General features: G+C 43.5%; 1 protein-coding gene across 1 annotated transcript; it reads left to right on the forward strand.

Annotated features, from left to right (window-relative positions):
- Positions 1-1,877: 1,877 nt before the first annotated feature.
- si:ch211-202p1.5 (uncharacterized protein LOC103909337 homolog) lies at positions 1,878-7,662 on the forward strand. Its single transcript, XM_062559760.1, has 4 exons — positions 1,878-1,941; positions 4,464-4,638; positions 5,567-5,686; positions 7,509-7,662. Exons 1-4 carry the CDS (start codon positions 1,878-1,880, stop codon positions 7,576-7,578), a joined length of 429 nt encoding a protein of 142 aa, XP_062415744.1. The 3' UTR covers positions 7,579-7,662.
- The last annotated feature ends 6,638 nt before the right edge of the window (positions 7,663-14,300 follow it).

Genomic DNA, 14,300 nt, shown 5'->3' on the forward strand with positions numbered 1-14,300 from the left:
CTTCACAGATGCGGCCTGCAATTCATCAAGTGTACAACGTGCAGTAAAAATACTCAAATAAATTGAGTTTCTTAGGAAAATATTGAAAAATAGTTTTCTTCAATCAGTTAAGTTGATCTCAAATGAAATGAGATGTTGTTGGTCCGAATAGAAGGAAGTCTAACAAAATAAAAGCGTGTTGTGATGATGACGTTGTGGTTGAAGTTGGTTTGTGTTGCACGTAAATAACTCATTTTGCATCAGAAACCACAACAACTGTAGGAAAGAGAATCTGTGTCAAGTTTAAATGCCTAGTTTTCATTTAACATGAAGCGTCTTTTTTATAACTGATCTTTTCATTGCAATAATGACGTCATTGTGTGTTTCTTTCCTTTAAAAGAGAAATGTCATTCAGCCTGTAGAGATATGTTTTACCATCGTACTGATCTGTTTTATATCTATATTTGATATTATAGTAGACGTTTTATCATCATGTTGTAATTATTCCTCACTGAACCACTTTTACGAGTTATTTCAGGAGCATTTCTGCTCGGTACCTCGGGCGATGGCGGCGTGTTGTGCTCTCTAATTATCTCTGGAAGCTGACGAGAAGTCAGCCGGCTAAGCGGCGCGCAGACACTCGCACAGACGCGCTCCACGTGGCCCAATGGAGTCCAGATGTGGACAGAAGGAGCTCCGGTGGGCTGATTACTGACTCCCAACATGTCTCCATGAGCTCAAGCATCAATGGAAGCGTCAAGGCCTGAAACCATATTACACCAGGCCATGGTTAGCTTAGCTTAGCATAAAGACTGGAGGTGTATGGAACAGCTTGCATCACTTTGTCACACACCAACCACAGAATAAACATGTTCATATTACCCATAAAAAGTGTTTGATCCTAATCACAATCCATGTTTGATTCATTCAAACACGATGGTTACCATGACAACACATCGTGTTCCTCTCTGTCCCATATGGACGTCCACATAAGGGACTTTTTAAGTGTCAGTGTTTGTTTGATAGAAGAATCGTCCTGAGGACGCTCACTGGGAGCGTTTCTCCGGAGGCAGAGCAGCGGTTTTGGGGGGAAGCCCGAGCGACGAGCTGGACCTGGTTCTGCCTGCCAGATGTGCGGATTGTCCTCGTTAATCTTCTCATGGGTCTGGTTCACCGCATCGGTCTCTCCTTGGTTGGACCGACACAACGACAGCGAGACAGCTTCCCCGAACCGGGACCTAAAAGGAGATGAAAGACGGGGGTCATTTTACTCTGTGTTCAGAAGTTGGTTCCAGATGAGCTCAGAACTCAGAAGTATTAATACCGGTGATTCATCAGGTTCTCTGAAGCTCAAATAGCATTTCTTCTTGCCTTGATTGATTTAATGTCCACATTCTGCACCTGGAACCCGGAGGAAGGACGAGAAGCTGAGAGGATATTTGTCATCTTAACCGCTGCCTGTTTGCTGATTCACTAAATTGGGTTCGGTTCATGTTTTAGTTTCCAGTCAGAGGCTGAAGGACAGAAAGAGGTGACGCAGACTGACCTGGGTCAGCAGGAGGAGGAGGAGGTGCAAGAGGAGGTGTAAGAGGACGAGGAGGACCTGGTTGAAGGCATTCAAGCCGAGGAGGTGTCTCACTGCAGATGCAGCCTCCCTTTAGTTCCCTCCTCCTGCTCCTCCTCCCCGTGTATGAAGGTACAGCTCACACCCTCCTCCTGCCTCAGGATTCCAGCAGGACTTCCCTCGGCTCGTCTCTGGATCCAGTTGGACGACGGCGTTTCTTTTAGTGCTTCCCGGGAACCTTCTCTGGCTCAGGTGTCTCCTTATCGATCTCACTTCTGGAGTAAAGGGAGTTTTACCTGAAGACCCCATTCGTTTTTTCCCCTGGACCCCGAGGATGGACTTCCTCACGTACCTTTGGCTCCTCACCACCAGCGTCATGTTGCTCCTCCAGCATCAAGGTAACCTCTACATGGAGCTCCATGCTGAAGTGTGCACGCTGTAGAGGTACCCGAGGAGTCAGGACCTCCTCTGGGACCCACATTATGAACATGAAGTAAGGAGGAAGAGCTCGACGTAGAGCTGCTGCTTCGATGTCGTCTTTTGCTGAGATCCGTTGGATTCCATCTTGTTTCTGGAGCAAATATTACCAGAGCAGATGTTTAACAGCATCTGTCCTCCTTACGGTTGTTCTGGTTGCTTCCTGCTGGGCTTCTCCTGACCCGTGTTCCTCACATCTGCTTTTGTTCAGAGGTCCCCGAGGTCTTCATGAATCACTCTGCTGGTCTGTGGGGACCGAGGAGATGTTCCTTGTTTCCTCTGGCTCCTCCAGCTCTGCACTCAAACGTCTCCACCACCACCGAGTGCGTTCATGGAGAAACCTAAATCATCTCAAAGTGTCCGAGACTTTGGTTTACAACCACATATCTGAAAGAAGGATCTTCCCATGAGCCTCGGCTGTTAGCAGGCAGGTCGAGTAGGAAATGAAATACTTTTCTGTAGAAATTTAGTAATAAATGTTAATTATATTAGAAAAAGACCAAATTTCTTGCAGGCAAAAATATTAAAAGCATTGTAGAATATGTGTGTATGAACATATATTGATTGACAGGTCTCTAATAGTGCTTAAAGCACGGGATGCTTTAGGGCGGGGCTAAACGCTGATTGACAGGTCTCTAAACTATTTCTCTAAACTACCATTTACTTCCACTGAAGGTGTTTCTATTTGCCTCCACGTGCCCTTAGACGACCTTTTGGAAAGCTGAAGTCTCGTTGTGTCTCTGCAATCCGCCCGTCAGTTTATTCTTTTTTTGGATGACAGGAAGCTTTTCAAAGATTGATTAGATGATCAGTCTGACCCGGTCCGCCGCTTCAGGCCCTCAAACTGAACCCTGACAAACGGAACAAAGTGACGTGTGGTTTTACACTGAGCAGAGGTGTGGACTCGAGTCATGTGACTTGGACTCGAGTCAGACTCGAGTCATGAATTTGATGACTTGAGACTCGACTCGACAAAACGTACAAAGACTTGCAACTCGACTTGGACTTGAACACCGATGACTCGTGACTTGACTTGGACTCGAGCCTTTTGACTCGAGAAGACTTGCTACTTCCCATGAAAACTGGGGGAAACATTTTCACACCACCGCGCCGCTCTGTTTATCTGCATCTGTCAAAAAAATGTGCGCCACCTGTATGCAGAGAGCGCTGCCTGCACGACATCCAATCACTGCAGTCCATTTGACCGTATCAACGAGACAGCTCGTTCATGGTTACAAAAATCGGGATTTTTGAACCCGGATTCAGACTCCGATGGAAATCCCCGCCAACATTATGTCAACGTCCGTTTTAAAGTACTATAACACAGTCACAGTCGATCCACCGTTACCCTTCCCTTCGTAGTCTAGGTCTGTGAGGCAGCGCACCATCACCCAGGGTTCCCCGTCCCCACTATAATAAGAGGACTTGAAATGACTCAAAACTAAAATGGTACGACTTTGGACTCGACTTGGGACTTGTTGGCTTTGACTTGTGACTCGACTTGGGACTTGCCTCATCTGTGACTCGACTTGACTCGGGACTCAAGGGCAACGACTTGAGACTTACTTGTGACTTGCATAACAATGACTTTGTCCCACCTCTGACTCTGAGTGGTTTGACCTGTCAGGACGTTCTAAGCTTCAGTCCAAGTGAGCAAAGTCAAAATTCTGAAGAAATAACTTTACTTTTATTAGACGTTCAAATTTATACAATAATCTCTGTACAATGCAGCTACAGCTAGCAGCTGGCTAGCGTAGCATAGCATAAGCACTGATTATCCACTTAGCATCTTACTTTCTAAGAGGGATCTATAACTCCTTTTTGTAAACCTTTTAAGGAGAAATAGAAGAAAATAATCAACTAAATGTTTTCTCTCCATGAGTCTGAAAGAAGGATGAAGACACTGGTGACATTTCACCCCGAGGCTCTGAGACACACCTGTTGAGTCCTCACCTGTCGTTAGATTTTATTAAAGGTGGAGTTGATTTAGAGAGAAGCTTCTGTGAAATGAAACAAAAAGTGAAGAGGACCAGATCGCAGTGGATAGATGTGTGATGAGGAGAAGTTATCTTCATCACACAGCAACATTTACAGGTTACAACCGGGGATCAGAGACCAGGGTTCAAAGTTCATTCAGACGAGGTCACATTATCTGAATTATGAACCTCGGAGGCCCAGGTTTTATACTTATATATACATATATATTTGTATGTATTTTTAAAAAAGTATTTCTATATTGTTGGAAACACTGAACGTCTGTGGAGCTTTGATGTGAAAAACAACGTGACGGGTTTCATGTGTTCATTCTGTGTCGCACAAACATTCCCACAGAGTGTGTGTGTGTGTGTGTGTGTGTGTGTGCATAACATGAACTTTAAAGCAGACGGTGTGTTTTCATTACAACAGAACTCATAATGAATGAGCTTCTACTTGTGCCCCCCAGCCTCCTCTCTCACCAGCCGCCCAGCGGAGGAGGGCCCCCCAGCGGAGGAGGGCCCCCTGGTGCAGCTCCCCCACGCGGCCCATTGGAGAGGGAAGCGCTGCTCCTGCGAGAACCAGAAGGACAAGGAGTGCATCTTCTTCTGCCACATCGGCATCGTGTGGGTCAACACGCCGAGGTGAGTCTGCTTCTCCCTCCGATGGACCTCAAAAAGACAAACCGTCGTCCATCTTCTCCTCCCACAGCAGCTGGAAGGAGGAGGTGGACACATGAAGCTGAGAGAAGTGTCTCGACAGGAGGACGGTGGGGCGTCACACTGAACCTGCTCCCTCAGACCTGTAACTTTGCAGCACGTTCCCAACCTGCTGTTTCCTGTTTGAACCCTTTACCACGAAGCAACAAGGAGACCACGAGACTCTGAGATCACTGACTACAAGCAGCTCGTGAAGCTCTCACCGAGATCAGACGGACTCTTCATGTACAACATTCGTCACTAACTTCTCCACCCTGGAGCAGCAGGGACCTTCTACATAGACTCAGATGCAACTGTCTTCATTTTCATCTTCAGCTAAAGGTGGAGGCTGGACCAGCATGTTCCTCCATCACCAGTCGATCCTGACTCAATCTCACTCCCCAAATGAGGGTGAATCCTTCCTCCTGTTTGATTGAAGCTGTCCTCCACCGAGTCAAAGCAGGACTGGTGTCCACTGGAGAGACAACGTGTGAAGACAACCCTCCAAGCTGCTGGACAATAAGAGACGCCCAGAGGAGCACTGGTCCCCTCAGGGACGTCCTCTTCTGCAGAAAAGGTTGAAATCTGCTTCTCACACATTGTTTCTTTGGCGGATTGAAGGTTTCGTTCACAGCTGGAGTCCAAAGCAAAGACGCAAAAACACAGCCTTCAAACGTTGTTTTAACACTGAGCATCTGAAGCCCTCACCATGTGACCTCTGGCCCTGAGGGCTTCTGGGTAATTCACATTGTAACACAAGTGAGAAGAAGCTGAGCAGTTCAAGTGTCCATCAAATCTATTGGACGGACGATGAGCCACGAGGGGACAGCTGTCTTCTTCTTCTGTGGTTTAATGCTGTTCTTCTGCCTTCCAGCCACCTGGTTCCTTACGGGTTCGGTTCAGCCCGACTGAAGAGGGAGGTCCAACGCTGCTTCTGCACACGCACACCAGACCACGAGTGTGTGAGCTTCTGCTCCCTGCAGACGCACACAGGGTGAGGACACACACACACGAGGACACATAGGGTGAGGACACACACACACAAGGACACACACACAGAGTAAAGACACACACAGACACACACGCACACTCGCACCCAGAGTGAGGACACACACAGTGAGGACACACACACAGAGTGTGAGGACACACACAGACACACACACACACAGAGTGAGGACACACACAGACACACACACAGAGTGTGAGGACACACACAGACACACACACACACAGAGTGAGGACACACACAGACACACACACAGAGTGTGAGGACACACACACAGACACACACACACACAGAGTAAAGACACACACAGACACACACGCACACTCGCACCCAGAGTGAGGACACACACACAGAGTGTGAGGACACACACAGACACACACACACACAGAGTGAGGACACACACACAGAGTGTGAGGACACACACAGACACACACAGAGTGAGGACACACACAGACACACACACACACACACAGAGTGAGGACCAGTGACGTGCGGTGAGGTTTGTGACTTGGAGGGACTGACTCTTTCAAAGTCAGATTCACAAGTATATGAATTCAACAAAGTAGCATAAATTCACCATTCAACTGGCTGCTTGCACATTGGCTACTGGCTATGTTTCATATCCCGTAACGTGTATTCCTTTATAATAGAGGAAACACAGCGCTCTGATAGGTTGAGAGTGAACACCTGGGGTGCACTGAATGGAGCCATAATGTAATGTTCCCTGTTAACATTGACCTGAGCGTTGCATATCAGTGAAGTGATCCACATAACAATTAGATTTTGGGTGACTGTTGACATTTCAGTTTTTAGCTTGGTGGCGATTGCTGGCTTGGTGGCTTATAATGTCATGGACAACCGTATTATAAAAGCAATGAGGTTTGCCAACAACACACTTGAACAGTACATTATTGCCGATCAAATACAGCCATATATTGCTTAAATCTTTTTATATATTTTTTTATTTTGGTCTTTAATTTGTGTCGTGTACAGCAGTGTCTGCATGCTCTTACCTTTACTTGTAAATTACGTCCATTCGCCTTCTGTACAAACATCTCTATGACTTTGGTGTAAATGACCTCTTTATCTTCTTTTAGTTCCGTCTCTTTGTCTCATGAGACATTATTGCTCGTTTTTGGTCGGTCTGATTCAGACTGTATGTCTTCAGTCTTAAAGGACTGATGCACTTGACGTTGGCTACTTGACTGTTTTAGCTACCTATGCTATCAGTTCGTAATACGTGAGAAAAGCAGCAGCAGAAGGACCCTGTGTGCTCAACACGCCCCCTTCAGGGAGACGGAGGTACTGACTCAGTCTGCAGCAGTGAGAAGCAGGAAGGGAGACGCACCGTCCTGCTTCTCACTGCTTATTCACTGCAGCGTTATGTCAGATTAACAAGACCAACATACGTGAAATACAGGACCCAGGGGTGTGAGGACATGTGATACAACTGTGTGCAAACATTACACATATATATCTTTTTTTTTTACATTTCATGATGACATAGGGGAGGCACTGCCTCCAGGGACCGCACGTCACTGGTGAGGACACACACGCACACTCACACACAAGTGAGGCACACAGAGTGAGGACACACACACACACACAGCTGATGAAGAGATTATCAGCTGTTGTGCAGAACTTTATATTTAGTCTTCCTTCATTGATCACCATGTTAAGAGACAAAAGCTGTGTCACATGATACGACGAGTAAGCTGCGTAGTTAACGACACAATTCAACCGTATGTTGATATCCAGTAGACAGGAAGTGAGAGAAACATTCACGCTGCTTCTTGTCCTTCTTCCTCAGAGGGGACAACTCTGACCAGACCAAGAGACGCCTGCTGCATTCTGGGAAAAAAGGAGCAGACACACACTGAAGCCCCACACCTGAGCGGTGACACTAGTGTGTGTGTGTGTGTGTCTGTTTGTGTGCGTCATGTAAATGTTCCACATCTTATTGGACTCTTTCGGTGCTTTTAGGACCAAAGAAAAAATCTGTATTTTGAAGAAGGTTATTTTAAGAAAAAAAGTCATAAAATCAGAACAAAGAAAAACAAGTTATTTGTAATGAAGCTCTTCCTAAAACAATAGTTTCATTTTAAAATACAGTGAATTATGTCTTTTTGCTGCATATATTCAGCTTTATTTTTGACTATTACAATTTGTTTGTAAGATTGAAGCTTTTTAAAATATTTTTTTCATTTAAATATGAAAACAGTAATACTGTATTGAGTAAAATGTTAACAATTGTTGTTTATCCTGTAATACAAAGTACTAGACGAACCAAAGTACAACTTCCTCTTCAAAATGTATTTTGTTTATATGATATGTATATATATACTGTGGCCTTTGTACAAGAATAAGCTTTTATTGTGAAAAGCAGAATGTGAAATTAGTTTTTTTTGGCTTCATGTCATTAAGAACACGCACAGCACCGTGATACAGATGTAATCTCTTTTAATGTCTTATTAATACTTTATTTAACCGCCTTGTCAAAGACAAGTAGAAATATGGATTTGCTCTCTTTACTGGCCGTGTTTAATCTTCCTCATGTGGCCTTTAGAATATTGTCTCAATGACATCATCAGCCTCTCCCTGCTACCTTTGACCTTTGAGCAGGAGGATGAAAAGAGATCAAAAGAGATCAAGTCCTCGTATGAGATGATCAATAATCTACCAGCTGGACCTCAGTGTGTTATTCAACATGAAGCAGGGCTGGACTGGAACAAAATAAGGGCCCTGGCATTTTTGCTCAGACCGGCCCCCCACAATCGGTGGGACACGACCACCAACCAGTACACTCTCCTTGCGGTGCCTGTAGATCTGCACATCTACTGTTCCGTTCCCAAAAACCCATAATAAGCTGAGGTCTACTGTAAGTGCCATGGACAGTAATGTCGGTAATCAGACATTTGATGGACCCCATTGACTTCCATAGTAGAAAAAAAATACTATGGAAGTCAATGGGGTCCATCAACTGTCTGATTACAGACATTCTTCAAATTATATATTTTTGTTTATCAGAATAAAGAAATTCATACAGGTTTGAAACAACTTGGCGGTGTGTAAATGATGAAACAATTTTTGGGTGAACTATCCCTTTAAGGAGCACAAACCCCTCTTTAATATGACACCAAACAACATTTACCTCTAATTGTTGACACTGACACTTCCCATAAAAAACCTATACAAACAAATTACTCACACAAAACGTCCTGATAATATATATATACAATTTAGAATATTCACTTGCCGTAATATTGCATATTGATGATATTGGAAAATTCAGATGAAACATTATAAAATATCTAGTTAGTTGAATCTACAGCTTTCAAAATGCAAAGCGGGTTTTTAACCCCCAAAAAACATACGTTAGCTACCTCTTCTAAGGTGTAACTCGTGGGCGAGTAATAATTAAAATAATCAAATGGCATCATTTCAGTTTTTTTCTAGAGAAGAAGGGCCGTCGACGATGAGTTTTATATGTTTACATTAGAATATCCCAAGTTGCAATTGAATAAGTGAACTCTCAACTCTGCTACCTATATACAGTGCAAAATAGCTTATGCTGTGTTATTTTACTTTAGCTAACTGAGTGGCCATTGCAGTCACTTTTAAGTGACAATTTGACAAATGACAACCTGACACTCAAGACTTTAGAGAGTTGGCAACCCAACTGCGAGCCGCAAGCACCGCTATCGCTGTCGCTAGTCACCTCTCCTCCTCCATGTGCACCCGCTGTTTGTCGTCAGGTTCTGTAGTAGTTTTGGAAACTGAAGCTACAGCACTAAACATGTCGGTTATTTTTGAACATGTTGAGGCATCAACCTCTAGATTTTTTTTTGGCCCGCAATTTCTCCGCACCCCCTTTACTCTTACGTTTTTGTTTCTCCATCCTAGTCCACATATTTCTTTCTAGCTCTGAGTCACTGAATGCATCTGACTGACACACGGAGAGAGGGAGGGGTGGAGCCTGCTAAGAGATGATTGGGCCAGCCCAGTGTCAGTATGGAAAATAAACCAATGGGCCGCTGTCCCTGCTTTATGGGCCGGTCAAAGGCAAAACATTTTTTTTTTTTTTTAATACAATTTTTTTATAGGCCTATCGACCGGCCCCCAAGTGCGTCGGCCCACCGGGCATTTGTCCGGTGGGCCAGTTACAGAGCTTCAGTTTGTCCGTCTGTAAATATCGTTTGTGAAAAGCGTCTCATATGTACCCACAATGCTTTGCACGCCAGATATATGAGCCAGAGGGTTCAACATGTCATGTGATGAGGAAGTAGAATCCTGCATGTAACAACATGTACTTTGTGAGAAGCTGCAGTTTGTCCTGAAGGCAAATAGTTTAACACCTTCAGACCGATACGTGAGACACTGATGAGTTTCTCCCCAACAGGTTCAACCAGATCCTCAAAGTGAAGAATAAAAACACTCTCACATCAGACTCTGTTCTCTCACTGAATGTTTTTATTCAATATAAACATGTGTTACAAAGGTTTCTGCTTCTTCACGTGGTCCCTACTAGTCTACATGTAGAAGAAGACCAGGTGACAAAGAGGGGCGTGCACCGGTCCTCTAAACCAGTGGTTCTCAACTGGTGGGGGTCGCAGACCCGTTTGAATGGGAAAATAAAACAAATTAAAAAAATTTGGTAGCACCCCCCCTTGACCGATCGATTTGGGTTGCGGCTTGTCAGTAAGGGGTGATGGTGGGTCCCGGAGCCAGACCAGTTGAGAACCGCTGCTCTAAACCATCTAGTCCAACAGCATCCAGTCTGTTGTCATAGCAACACTTTACAAGGTGAAAGGATTGTTCCACAGATGCTGGTTTTGATCCTGAAAGACTGTTTGAGCAGTGAGGAGGATTCTGTTCACGATGACCTTTGACCCAGTGAACACACCTCAGACTGAGACTCAGTGGACCAGTCAGACTTTGGACTTTGATGGTGACATGAGGACACACCCTCTCTGATGAAAGACAACAAGCTCCAACAAGCTGCATCACTTCACTCCGTCTGATGGAAGCTGAAGTGAAGCACGGAGATCCTTTTCTACAGACCTGCTGAGGACAGAAGAGAGCTGCTCACTGAGGAAGATCATGTCTACAAGCTCAGTAAGTGCAGCTGTGATTGGTAGAATGACATCATTGATGCTTGTGAACGTGTGATTGTTTAAAGCTGGTGAACAAGATGGCTCCTGTGTGAGCAGGCAGAGAAGCTGCTGTTAGTCTGAATGATGACACTGTGATGAAGAAGAGGGGCTCAGTCTGATCTGGGGTCTGTGAGGACTGTTACTGATGAGGAGGGGAAGGGAGCAGTCGGAAGGGGCACTAGGACCCAGCAGGGACCACAGAGCTCACCTGGGCCTTTGTTCCTTACTGAAACCCACCTGAGAGACGCTCTGTTTGCTCTCACCTGCTGCTTCAGTCCTTTAAGTCCACAAAGCTTCATGTTCATTTCTTCATCTTCTTCAAACACATTGAGTCACGTTTTAGTGTTTGAATGTGTTTGTGTTTCCTTTAGTCTTCAGCTTTTCTCTCTTTGATCACCAGGTTGTAGTCGACCAGCTGCTACAACTCAGTTGAGGAGAAACAGCTTGTAGATTCGTCACTGCAATAAGATGTGATTGAATTCATTCCACTAGTTTAATGTGTTGAGAAGCTGAATAGAACCGTGGATTAGTCCACAGAGAACAACTTCTTCACAAAAATACATTTTATATTTGAAGTCTTTTTTCAGTTGTAGATTTTGACTGATTTGGGTTAGGGGGGCGTGGTATCAACTGAGAAGGGCGTGTCCTACGGCGGCCCTGAAGTGCAAATTACAACGGCAAATAGGAAATCACGACGACATTAACTTCTTACGTAAAGGGTAGGGCCTTTCTATCAGAGGACGGACACTTCTGATTGGACAGACGGACTGACTGTCTTTTAACAGGAAGTAGATATGAAAAACATAGTGAGAAGCAGGGTTGTACAGAAGGAAAAACTATTCACAACGGGATGAAGTGAGACGTGACAGTGTTACGTGCCTACTGGTTTTTGAACTACTGGTCTGGCTACTTGTGCGTGTTTGTTTTCCCCCGACAGGCAGGTGTTGTCTGCCTCAGTCACCTGATTCTCACACATTCACAAACATATTGCTGACAATGGTCAAAATGCATCACATCTCCATTGCTGCGGTTACGATTGTATAAGTGAGCACTACGTCACTGCCACGTATGAAGAAATACATAAAGGAACATATATTTATTAAAAGGTCTCCACAACTTGGATTCGAACCCAGTCGAGCAAAACAGCAACACGTTAAAGTACGACTGCACTACGCTGTCAGCCAACTCTACTGATTTGTATACTTGTCAAACATTTTACACCGTCAGCGGCTAGGAAACCTTTTGGTTCAATGTGAACCAAGACAACTGGTTTTTGGTGGGCGGATCGGGAAACACTTTTAAACATGTGTATCAATAAAAGTAATAGTGAATAGTTTTTCCTTCTTTACAACCCTGCTTCTCTTCAGGAGACTGAAACCTTCAAGCGTGTTGCCTTCAGTAAGCATGGAATTATGAATTAACACTATTAAGAAGTATTTTAATACACCACATCCACTTATTTAGTTGTATCAACGTCAAACTGCTTTCATATTCTAATCTTGATGAAACAAGCCCTTCGAATAGAGATGTGCCCCCAAAGGCATGCACGTTGAGAATGTTTAATCTCACACAACAGTATGGTACCTTAATGCACATACTTACTTATATATATAATAATAATATATGTATATATATAATGTATATATATATATATATAAATTATCTGCAGTTATTGGCTAATAAGTGCAGATAATTTATATATATATATATATACATATATATATATATAGGAAAAAGCACGATATCTGCAGTTATTGGCTAATAAGTGCAGATAATGTATATATATATATATATAGGAAAAAGCACGATATCTGCAGTTATTAGCTAATAAGGGCAGAGAAGCCCTTCGTAGATCAGACTCGTCATCGTGACTACACCAACAATGTAGATAAACCTGCACACACACACCTTTACTTGTGTACTAACACATGAACAAACACCCATCTGGTACAACTGGTTTGCCCAACAGCCACAAAGAGAGACGATTCATGTTCAATGAGAATCTGACAAATAGATATCTTGCCAAGTGTCAAATTATATGACAAAGGTCACTTCCTGGATGGGTGGTCTGGTTTCTGGAAAAAGGCGAATGGCGACAACAACTGCCTGCGTCATGTGACTCACAACAAATGCCTGCGTCATGTGACTCACAACAACTGCTGGTGCTGCTGGCTGCTCTTTCCTCTCCGTCGGCTCGGCTTTTATTTTAATTTTGCTTTGCGAGCATCTTCGCAACTCATGAGTGATTTAATAATCATGTGACACAACAAATTAATGGTGAAGTTAGTTGCCAACACTTTTAATAATAGATTTTTTATCGATTTATTGTTGCAGCCTTACTTCAAACCCAAAACTCTGTTCCTTCACTTATTTTTATCTGAAATACACTGTTATAATTTCCAATGTTCAGGACCAAAAGTCAACTTTACAGGGGAAATTTTGTTTTTCAAAGGATCAAATATTTTGTCCTGGATTTTGCTCCATTTACTTTCTGCTTCACGATTATTTGATTATAAATTGATTTAGTTTGATAAATGCATTAATGTTGTTGCAGGTGAAGCTGTGAGCCGCCTTCAAACTTCCCCAATATTCACAGATTCATCCAACTTGTGTCCACCAAGAGGACGCTGACTTCATCAGAGGTGAAAAAAGGAGAAGAATAATATTTGATTGTGTATCAAAACCAATGATCAACATAACTCCATCTTTAAAACACAATGCTGTTTGTTCTTTTAAATGCAGAGCAGTGATTGTTCTCTACAGTTGACATTTATTTGGGTGTCTTTAAAAAGGAAAGATGGAGAAAGTCAAGAAGGACATCCTCCACATTTTAGAGGAGCTCAAGAAGAAGGACTTTGAAGAGTTCAAGTGGCACCTGGAGAACAATCCAAGACCAGAAGACCCAAGAGCAATCCGACCCTGTGACCTGGAGAACGCAGACAGGAGGAAAACAGTGGACCTGATGGTTCTGTGCTACGACACAGACTCGGTTCAGGTGGCCATGAAGGTTTTGGAAGAGATGCAAATGAACCATTTGGCCAAAAAATTATCCCAAATTACCTCTGTGGGTAAGTTGTTAAAAAGGAACAAAGACATCAGATGCGTATAATAAAGATAGAACAGAAGTAAAGATGAGGAATGTGCTTCATAAATCCTCCTCATCTCAGGAGGGAGGGGCTCTTCTGAAGCTCCTCCCCCTCTGAAGGATGTGCTTCATGTGGCGTTTCATTCATGGATTGTCTGCTCTCTGTCGGCTTTGTAATGTTGTGAGTCTCATTAGAAGCTGTTTGGTCACATGCAAGTATGAACAATGAATAAGTGATATTGATGAATTTATTAACGTCAATACCATTCTTAATAAATGTTAATAGCAGCAGGAATATAATGTTATTATTTATTCATATCAGCGAGGTGATTATAAATTAAATTTACATTTTGTTGTGTTTTAG

This window comes from Pungitius pungitius, chromosome 20 (assembly GCF_949316345.1).
Source record: "Pungitius pungitius chromosome 20, fPunPun2.1, whole genome shotgun sequence".
In the NCBI taxonomy this organism is placed as follows: domain Eukaryota; kingdom Metazoa; phylum Chordata; class Actinopteri; order Perciformes; family Gasterosteidae; genus Pungitius; species Pungitius pungitius.